This window comes from Procambarus clarkii, chromosome 75 (assembly GCF_040958095.1).
Source record: "Procambarus clarkii isolate CNS0578487 chromosome 75, FALCON_Pclarkii_2.0, whole genome shotgun sequence".
Classification (NCBI taxonomy): Eukaryota; Metazoa; Arthropoda; class Malacostraca; order Decapoda; family Cambaridae; genus Procambarus; species Procambarus clarkii.
The window spans coordinates 23304256-23314943 of NC_091224.1; the positions used below are offsets into that span (position 1 = coordinate 23304256).

The 10688-nt window shown below is 39.5% G+C and overlaps 1 protein-coding gene across 2 annotated transcripts; it reads right to left on the reverse strand.

Annotated features, from left to right (window-relative positions):
* Positions 1-223: 223 nt before the first annotated feature.
* LOC123771700 (ras suppressor protein 1) lies at positions 224-9773 on the reverse strand. Of its 2 annotated transcripts, XR_011224698.1 has the most exons (8): positions 9554-9773; positions 6906-7077; positions 5883-6004; positions 5288-5370; positions 2731-2845; positions 2391-2523; positions 1056-1754; positions 224-782 (listed from the first exon to the last, which is right to left on the reverse strand). XR_011224698.1 is itself a non-coding variant. In XM_045764367.2 (7 exons), exons 1-7 carry the CDS (start codon positions 9660-9662, stop codon positions 1658-1660), a joined length of 831 nt encoding a protein of 276 aa, XP_045620323.1. In that variant the 5' UTR covers positions 9663-9773; the 3' UTR covers positions 224-1657. The 2 variants fall into 2 exon arrangements, 1 of the variants encoding a protein (XP_045620323.1); XM_045764367.2 differs by having other exon boundaries at positions 224-1754.
* Between the last annotated feature and the right edge of the window lie 915 nt (positions 9774-10688).

The window sequence follows — 10688 nt, forward strand, 5'->3', positions numbered from 1 at the left end:
ATCTGTTCAAGATTTAATTTGCTGAGTTATCCTCTTTGATGTTTATCTGAACTTAGATTTGATGAACTCTTTGATCTGACAAATATGGTATTTGTAAGACAAGGCTAAGAGGACTGGTAGTGGTGGAGGATGGTCTTTCCTCATGGGTCCTGTGTGCATTTTGGAGGTTTTGTATATTTGTATTAGTGTACTTGTTCACAAATGAAATAAATAAAATACCAAAAAAAGTATAGTAATTTTATATGAACAAAAATGGTTATATAAGTTACATAACATTGAAATGCACAAATAATTTGTTAATAAAACAAATGCACTGCTTGTACGAATTCAGTGGTTCCCAAAATCTTTACTGTCATTACCCCTTTTTCATATAACGTCCTTATTAATGGCCCCCTACACTCTTTAAACAAAGGCCCCTCCAGTACCCTCTATCATAACCTGTACACTTGACTCAACTTATGGCCCACTATATATTGTAAAAAGACTCCCCCCCCCCCTCAAGGGGGCCATGGTCCCCAGTTTGGGAACCAGTGGCCTACATATAAAAGTTTATAACGTTCCATTGTCAGGCATTCCTAATGCATGATATGTTGGTCCATTTGTTATGCAAACAACATTGTCAACATGGGTTTTCTATATGCATGCCCAAAGAAGTGTATAAACTGATCAAAAGTATGCTCTGCCCTGCTCGAGGCAGCACATACTTGTTGTGTAAAATGAATGACTGAAATATTTAAGTCATCAGTGTGAGCTGCATACATGTCAGGGTGTTCACTAGCTTCCTGCAGCCACACAGCTGAGAGGTTCAGTTGCCTGTGGGCATTTATAGTGGCAAGTATCTCTCTCTATATATCTCTCTCTCTATATATCTCTCTATATCTATCTCTCTCTATATATCTCTCTCTCTCTCTCTCTCTCTCGAACACAACTTGCCACTATAAATGCCCACAGGCAACTGAACCTCTCAGCTGTGTGGCTGCAGGAAGCTAGTGAACACCCTGACATGTATGCAGCTCACACTGATGACTCAAATATTTCACAGTCATTCATTTTACACAACAAGTATGTGCTGCCTCGAGCAGGGCAGAGCATACTTTTGATCAGTTTATACACTTCTTTGGGCATGCATATAGAAAACCCATGTTGACAATGTTGTTTGCATAACAAATGGACCAACATATCATGTACTGTACTGTATTAGGAATACCTGACAGACCAATGGAACATTAACAATTGGGTTATTACAAGCCAAATATGATTTGCGCTAAATCTCGGTTGAAACGTTTTTAAGCACATTCATCAATCTTACAGAAGCCAACATACAAGTCATAAATACTCATCCACTACCCAAGTAACACAGAAATAATTAACACTTAGTGGGCCAACCAGAGGCTTTGGGCCTGCTATAGGATATTCCTGCATTAAAAAGCAATAAAGTTTGTTTTTCAGAACTAACTTTATTGTGGATAATTTGATATTCCTATCATCCCCGTTCATCCATTGGGTATATATGAATATCTGCATTTTATCTGTAGGCTTCAAAAAGATTATACAGTATTGTAAATTGCTTACCTACTTTGCATAGTATCATTAATATAAAATTAATATACAAAAGTCACTCTGCACGCTGGAGTAGTTAATGCTAGCGTGGTTTATCTTAAGCACTTTCACGTTTACGTGAAATCTTCCTGTTCTTGGCTTCAAAGTTCTTTGGAGGCGGTTGGCTTCCACCACCCATGTGTTTCTGGTAAAGACTAGAAATAAAAAATGTATTAATGCATAATAAAGTAAATTTGAAACGTTTTTGATATGCAAGATAAAAGGGAGATTCTTACTTGCTGAAACTAGCTTAACACAGAACAGTATTAAAAAAAAATTAGCTATAAATATGGCTGGATCACCACCAAAACAGAACGTGCCTATTGGATACCGAGAAAGGTATCCCCAGAACAGCCCATGGACAGCTAGAGTAATGAATACAAGGGTTGCAATCATTACATTCCAGTAATGCTGGGAGAAGAGGGTGTGTGTAGGAGATAACATATTATAATGGGTATGTGCTTACCTAATGTTGTAAGAATGCCATGCTCTTATGCCATGCCTTATAACAATACCTGGTCCATATATTTATATACAGTATATACTCCAATTCTCTGGTCTATTCTATACTCTTAAAGCTGTGAATGGAGGTGGATTCCCCATCTGTTTCTAATTCATACCACTTGTATTTCAGTATAAGGAGAAAGAGATGCAAAAAAATGTAAAGGAACACTGCTATAGAGGCCCTCTGAAGTGCCATTTGAAAACGGCATTTTGACAAAAGCAAAGAACCTACCTTTAAAAAAAAAAAAAAAGATATAATTCATAAAATACTTAAAAATATTACTCACAACTTGTAAGACTCATTCCGCAGTAGGTCCATGACATGTGACTGGCCAAGGAGAAGCTGGTCGGCTATCATGGGCAACCAAGGGTTACTCTCCAAACGAAGGCAGCACCGATTTCCCAGCAAATCCAACTGACCTATGAGCATTAACATTAATGAACATAAAGGAAATGTTGTCAGTAAAACAACTGTTCCACATTAATTTTACTATGCTGCTTTTAATAGCTTCTATTCTGTACAGTATTTCAAAATGTTAATCTCTAGTTTATATTTGTTTTGAAGCTTTTTATCATCTGTTAACAATGCAAACAATGAGTTTACACAATAAGCAATGGAAAACTTACCAATTTCAGGTGGAAGGACCTGCAATCTGTTGCCCTGTACATGCAATTCCCGTAAGCGTGTCAGCTCCCCAATTTCACGAGGCAAAGCAATCAAATCATTATCTCGTAGACTCAACTGAAAATATTAGCTAATTATAATCTTTATAAATTAAAGTCAAGGACAATAGTAATATTTTCTGTTTACACAAAATAAGATACCATATCAAATTTAATTTTTCAATGAAATATACATTTATAATAACTGCTCTGTTATTAATACAGCAAACACTAGAACTATACCAGGATCAGTAGGCAGGCCTTATCCCTCTCTAAAAACCATACTTTGTCTCTGTAACAAAGCCCACTCCAGATATTCCACTATTTTGTATATGATTGTCCTCTCCAGCAATTACCATAGAATCAGTGAGTTTGCATGTGGTATAAGTAATTATCAAAAGAAGGTACCAAGCTGGGGAGACTATGTAGCAGTTTTGCTGGATACTCAAAAGGCGCTACAAATCAATGAGGATGCTAATACAAGAACAAAATGCACACAGCCAGCGATATCCAAGGTATTAGATTGACTAAGGATTCTATCATGGAACAAATGACCATGAGGGACATTTGAGATGCAAGTAATTATCAAAGCTTGGTGGCAAGCCAGGGGGGGGGGGACTATGTAGCACCATCAAATGTGCAGGATATTCAAAAGGCATTAAATATCACTAAGGATGCCAATACTAGAACAAAAAAAATCAACCCCAAAAGTTTAGCAGAATCTTAATATGGAAGGGGACTACTATTGAGTGACAATGGGGGGATCAAAAACTCTTTTCCTCATAGTAAAAGTCAGCATAAGTCTTAGTCGTGGAGAACTTGAAGTCATGAATGGTGGCCCAGGATGACAGCATCAATTGCACATTGAAGCTAGCATGGGAGGAATGGGGTCATCCCCGCAACAGCAGAATGAGATCATCAGCATAAAGGGCAGAGAAAATGTAAGAGGGAAGTAGGGAAATAAGATTATGGGCAACAAACAAGAGTAGTGCTCAGAACACTACCCTGGGAAATGCCTTCAAATTGGTAAAAAGTGGCACCAAGTCTCACTTTAAAGGAAGAATAAGGGGAAACTATGAAGAAAGAGGGGGGGAAGATTGCCAAGAAGGCCAAAAGAACGAAGTTGGGACAAAATATTGTACCTCCAGGTGGTGTCATAAGCCTTGTCCATGTCCAAAAAAAAAAAAAAAAAGCAAAGGCAGAACGAATGTAGACCTCTAGGTCAACTAAAGCATCAGTCATGCAAGGACACTTGTAAAATCTAAATTGAGAGGGAAAGAGTTAGTGAGTGTTCTAAGAACCACACAAGATGTACACTGACTATACATTTGAGAAACTTGCAGATGCAACCCGTCAGGGCAAGGAGACAAAAATCCTTAGGAGAGGTCTCTTGGTTTCCAATTAGGAAGAACAACTGCTTCAAGCCAGTCTTCGGGGACTGATGTCTTCCAAATAAGATTATATATACACCAGTATTCAGTAAATAGCCAGGAAGTACAGGACAAGGCGTCATCTACCTCAGGCACTTTGAGAGAGATGGTGAAGCACCTCTTAATGAATGCCATCCAAGCCCATCACCATAAAACCATTAAGCCGAGGCTAGCAAACGCAAAACGACGCATCCATCCATAAGCCACTTGCCTGAACAGCCAAGCCTCCTGCAGGACATAACTGCAAGCGATCATGAAGACCCCATTCATCCACAGATTTACAGTATTAGCTATTGGTACTAGCTCCAAACAGCCTCCACTTACGGGATATTCATGTCCATGCCACCTCTTGGGTGGCTTGATCTCAATCACCATAAAATCACAGAGTGACAGGGCAGATTGTAATTTCAATATGTACTGACAAGCAATTGTTATAGGAGAGTATAAAACATCAAGAATAAGGCTTATGAATAAGGAAATTAGGAAGGAAGGTGAGCACTGGAGGTAACAGCTAAAAAGTGTGAACTCAGTTCATTCGTGACCAACTCGAGATCTGTCACACCAGAACGATGGACACACATTTATTCACATCACTCAAAAAGCTATTTTCTTTCTATTTTATTTCACATACTCACCTAACTGTGCTTGCGGGGGTTGAGCTTTGGCTCTTTGGTCCCGCCTCTCAACTGATGTACAGATTCCTTAGCCTACTGGGCTCTGTCATATCTACATTTGAAACTGTGTATGGAGTCAGCCTCCACCATATCACTTCCTAGTGCATTCCATTTACTAACTACTCTGACACTGAAAAAGTTCTTTCTAATGTCTCTGTGGCTCATTTGGGTACTTAGCTTCCAATACTCAATACTGAATACATATCTATGTACAGTAAGCAAACACAGTATTATATTTGAATATTTATATATATTCAGACTTGGAGCATTACCCAGGTCTGTCTATCTCCCTTCTCTCTCTATCTCCTGTCTCTACCTATCTTTCTAGCTATCTCTTCATCCTCTCCCATTTTCCCCCCTCCTACATATATCTGATACTGTACCCCATACACTAAGCTTTCTCTTACAGCAACTTACAATTTGCAGATTCTTCATATTTTTTATCTCTGGCGATAGAACTTCAAAGTCATTGTCACCCATGTAGAGAGCTCTCAGAGATTCTGAAATACAGTAAACAAGAAAATTTATTGAAATTTTCAACTTACATTTTCCAAGTTTCAACATTTATTGAAACATTCTAGGGCCAGGATCTACCTAGGACACTGCTCGTACGCGAAGTTCTCGTTGACTTTCAGCCCCACCATGACAAGGCACTTGGGAATTAGTGCTGCCACATAATAAAGGAGCAGCAAAACAGTGGGGTAAAAAGTTGATTAAAGCCTGGCATGTGAGCAATGTCCTAGGTGAGCTATGTGGGCCTGGCTTGGGAAGCCACTGAAGCCCTTCTCAGAAACCTCTCATTTCTTTACAGCAAAGTTTTGTAGAAAAATAGTTTCCTTATGAAGTAAGAGTGTAAGACAAATTTAACTCAAGCTTTTGTCCTGTATTAGGCATTAGGTACCAGCATTAGGCATTGGGTACCAGCTCAATACTATACAGTATATGAAAATTAAATTATTTGATTACTTAAAGCTTATCTTTAGCCCTACTAATTCAACAGTAATAATCTTACCAAGCATAAAAAAGTTCCCAGGAAGTGCCTCTCCTTCAGCAATGTTGTTGTATGTGATATCTAAGACCTCTAGCACGGGAAAGGAACCAAAACCTCGAGGAAGTGCATCCAAGCGGTTCATTCTTAAAAGTATTATTATAAGTACAGTATAGTAACTCTATAGTTGTGTGTATTCAATCTTATACAGCATTTTAAATAATTCTACACAGCTATACTTTTTTTAAAGCTATATTTTGCTCTGTGCTACAGAAAAAGTAGATAAAACGATTTAGGAAGAATTACAAAAGGTAGAATTGTGACTTATGGATATAAAGAAAACTTCATATTACAACATGGAATTAATCAAATAAGTCTAAAATCCAGGCAGTTGAAATGATCTAAGACAGTTATGTGGTTCAAGTAGGTGGAGAGGAATGTATGATGGGTTACAGCTGAATGTGACTGGTCAGAGAAGTCAGATGTGTCATAGAAGGATGGGGGCAAGAAGAATACTATGATGGTGTGGGCATCAGGAGAAAATAACTGATGTAAAGTCTGGATGGAAGGGAAGGGAACAATCAGGGAAAAAGCACCAAGCCATTATGACTATATAGCCCTAGGAAGGGATCAGGATAAGGATTTGGGATGGGACGGGGGGAAGGAATGGTGCCCAACTACTTGGACGGTCGGGAATTGAACGCAGACCTGCACGAAGCGAGACTGTCGCTCTACCGTCCAGCCCAAGTGGTTGTACAAGTCTGGATGGAAGATATACAAAAGTTAAGTACATGGAGTAGTAAATCTAACTTGCATTAAAGAAAAGTGGAGGGTTATGATGACACCGGGTAGAGAACAAGAGCAGACGATCATGGTTTACATTGGAGCTGCCTAAAGATTATTCTGATAACCACCACAAAGGAGGGAAGTTCCCAGGTGAAAATACACAGAATAAATTTTAAATGAAGTGCGTAAATAATTTGCATTTATTTAGATTTGTATTTACAAAATTTAAAAGCCAACAGTTAGGTAATGTTCTTGACATACCCAACATTGAGAATGCGGAGTTTGTTGAGAGAAGAGATTGAGGTCGGTAGCTCCTCAATGACATTGTTGAAAAGGTTCAGGATTTCTAAATTGATGAGATTAGCAATAGCAGGAGGCACCCTTGTAAGGCGGTTGTGTGGCAGAGAGAGGCGGGTGATGTTCTCCAAGGTTACTGCAACAAAGTGACATGAAATCAGCCAACCAAATAGTAAAGGGAATCAACCAAATAGTGAAGGAAAAACTAGGCATAATAAAACTATTCTTAGTCTAAATGAAGATAACCTCTCCTATTACAAGCTTATTGTGTTGTCAAAATATTTTGATACAGTATCTAATTCGTACATTTTCACCTCTAACCATTACTGTATGAGCTTGAACTTACTGACCTAAATTACCAATATGAAATGCTCATATAGTTTGAGAAAGCACACATTTTCAGAGCTTTTATTTACATTAAACAAACTCAATTTGTGCTTGTATCCATAGCATGCACATACATGTACTAAGTGTGAGAATAGACTGCATACACTAACAAAGCTAAGCTATCTTAGCATAAAATTAAAATAATAAATTCTTATATACCGAATTAAATTAAAGAGTTATCTTCTCCTAGCCTAAACTAGTAGTTAATCTCTCCCAGCATATATCAATTGAGTTAATTCTTGACTTAATTCTTGAGGAGAGGATTAACTTTTCCTATCATACATTAATAAGGTCAACCTTTGTCTAAACATAAAACCTAGCTAAAGCTTGAATACTGTATATGGCAAATACTAAGCACAGAGTAACCAAATTTGCTCAAGACCAACCCAGTTGACAGTTTGGTACTGTACAATAAAGTCTAATAATACATTATAAAGCCTAAAATACAAACAATAAAAATATACTTTTAAAGTCCAATGTAGGGGAAACCTAGCAAGAAATCTCTTGACATACAAATGTGCACAGTGTACTCTTGAACCACAATACAACATGAACAACTGTACTTTTGAATACAGTAGTACTGTATATATCTATACACACATTACACATCAGTATAAGGAGTTCATAATTATTGTTTAACCCTTAAACTGTGCAACACATCATATGACGTGTTGAGTAACTCACGCAAAATTGCGCATCACATCATATGATGTGTTGGAATACTATGCAAGATTTAAACGGCCCGCGGATACACGGGGTTCACCTCACCTTCATCAGGTGTCTTGCAAACAGACGCCTTTTTTTTTTTTTTTAAATCGTGGGCCACATTCCCGGGTGTGAGGGCCTCAGTACAGTACTGAGTGAGCCACCAAGGCTGGCGCACACAGCATGAGCTCACAGCACTGCTGTTCAGCTTGTGACCACAGCATCGCCTAAAAATGCCATAATATATATGTACATGCTATTATTTTGCGATAATAGTACTGTATTACAGAAGACCCCTGACTGTGATAAAAATGACCAGGATTTTTATAATAGCAGGATTGTTGTGATAATTAGCGCTGTAGTGGGAGGAGTAATCTTGGTGGGGAGGGGGGTAATGTTGTCTGCTGACTCTGTGTGACCACCTTTTATTGTCTGGACTCACTATACCACCTTAGTTGTTCGCTATGGTGAATGAAACATGCAGATACTTACATATAACGTCTGTATATAGTGAATAAAACCAAAAACAGTATGGTGGGAGGAGAATGTTGGCGAGTCAGGTGAGGTGAGGCAGGGAGGGAGGGAGTGACAGCCAGTGGCAGCATGGCTGCCACTGCCACTCAGCATACCAACTTAGTGGTTCGTTATGGTGAACACAAATGTAGATACTTATATATAACGTGTACATATAGTGTAATAACAGCAAAAGGAGTGTTGGGAGAAGCCATTTTGGTGAGGGAAGTAGCAACATGTGACAAAGGCCAATTAGCCTGTGGGTGGCAAAGGCCAATTAGCCCTTAGCAACACAAGCGTTAAAGGACCAAGAGGGTACCGCCACATGGTTGGAATATACTGCTTAGTTTTCTGCTGCTATTTACATCATCCTGAACAAGGGCACTGTACATTCTGTGGAAACCAGTTTTTTAGATAAAGGCTTTAAATTGATGCCAGAGGTGGAGTGTTGCCGATATACATCAATACTATTATTACTTCTGATAAGCAGAACAACTACAGCATTCTATATACAGTACTATATATATTATATATATATATATAACCTACACACCTACGTGTGTGTAGGTTGCCTACACACACGACACCGAGCTGTCCACATACTGATTTAATTACATACCGAGTTGCCTACATACTGAGCTACCTAGATAGTGAGCCGCCTATGTACAGTATCAAAATGCCTACATACCGAGTTTCCTGCGTGTTCATTTCTCTACACATGTATCAGTGCCTTGATATAGCCTACTGTTTTATTCCCAACACATTAATTGTGTGGAGTGGGGTGCCACACACACAACAAAGGTGTGTGGGGCAGTGTCCCTCACACACACAATACAGGTGTGTGGGGCAGGGTGCCACACACACAATACAGGTGTGTGGGGCGGGGTGCCACACACAACACAGGTGTGTGGGGACAGTGTGCGACACACACAACACAGGTGTGTGGGGCAGGGTGCCACACACAATACAGGTGTGTGGGGGCGGGGTGCCACTCCTAGACTACTCACACAAGCCAGGGATCTCCTCTAAGGACGTGATCTGCTTATCCTGAAGGTCCAGCTCGGGGTTCCCCGTCTCCCGGGCCTCTTCTAGCACCTTCCTCACCGACTTGGACATCTTAAGGCACTTGCTCCTCCCTGAGGCACTCCCACAACAACTTGGAGACACTTCCTGGGGCGCGACTCAAGTGCCTCGCCTACGGAAATGGCCCAACATGGCTGCCAACCCTCCCACGTAAATAAACATTAGATCACCCCTTGTTTTGTTGAATTAATATTTACAAAAACCACGATATATAGCTCTATACGTTATATATAATTTAGTGTTATAATTTGGTAATATATTTCGGGAAGAAAATTTGCAATATGTGAGCGAGGTTGCGGAAATCATAGTGACCAACCGCTCGTTATAACATTTGTAATAGTTTAATTGTCTTCTCGCTAACAAGACTTATGATGTATTGTATGACGGCATTTATCATGGATATATTAGCAGCGTTTATAAGGATTAGTTATTTTGAAGCCATAAATACGTAGGCGACAGTTTTCTCAGCAGATGTTAGAGTATAGAACTGCCCCTGACCCAAGTTTGGAATCTGACCCATGTTAGAACTTGGCCTATGTTGAAATCTGGCCCATGTTCGAACCAGGTCAATATACTCACCTAGTTGTGCTTGCAGGGGTTGGGCTTCGGCTCCTTGGTCTCGCCTCTCAATCAACTGGCGTGCAGAATTCTGAGCCTACTGGGCTCTAACATATCTGCATTTGAAACTATGTATGGAGTTCACTGAAAAAGTTCTTTCTAATATTTCTATGGCTCATCTGGGTACTCAGTTTCCACCTGTGTTAAATAAATTGTCTTTACCCTATCAATTCCTTTGAGATTCTTGTATGTGGTGATTATGTCTCCCCCTAACTCTTCTTTCTTCCAGCAATGTGTGGTTTAGTTCCCGTAGTCTTTCCTCGTAGGTCATACTCCTGAGCTTGCGTACTAGTCTGATGGCATACTTCTGAACCTTCTCCAACTTTTTCCTGTGTTTGACAAGATACGGACTCCATGCTTGAGCTACATACTCCAGGATTGGTCTGACATATGTAGTATACAAGGGCTGAATGATTCCTGTTGGAATGTGAGCAGTGAGCT

Bases quoted from the DNA above. Each gene is read 5' to 3' on its own strand.
- LOC123771700 (XM_045764367.2), bottom strand. From the start codon at position 9,662: ATGTCCAAGTCGGTGAGGAAGGTGCTAGAAGAGGCCCGGGAGACGGGG. The intron at 7,078-9,553 runs GTGAGTAGTCTA...ACTTTGTTGCAG, and splicing joins AGAGGAGATCCCTGGCTTGT to TAACCTTGGAGAACATCACC. The intron at 2,524-2,730 runs GTAAGTTTTCCA...TAATGCTCATAG, and splicing joins GGTCCTTCCACCTGAAATTG to GTCAGTTGGATTTGCTGGGA.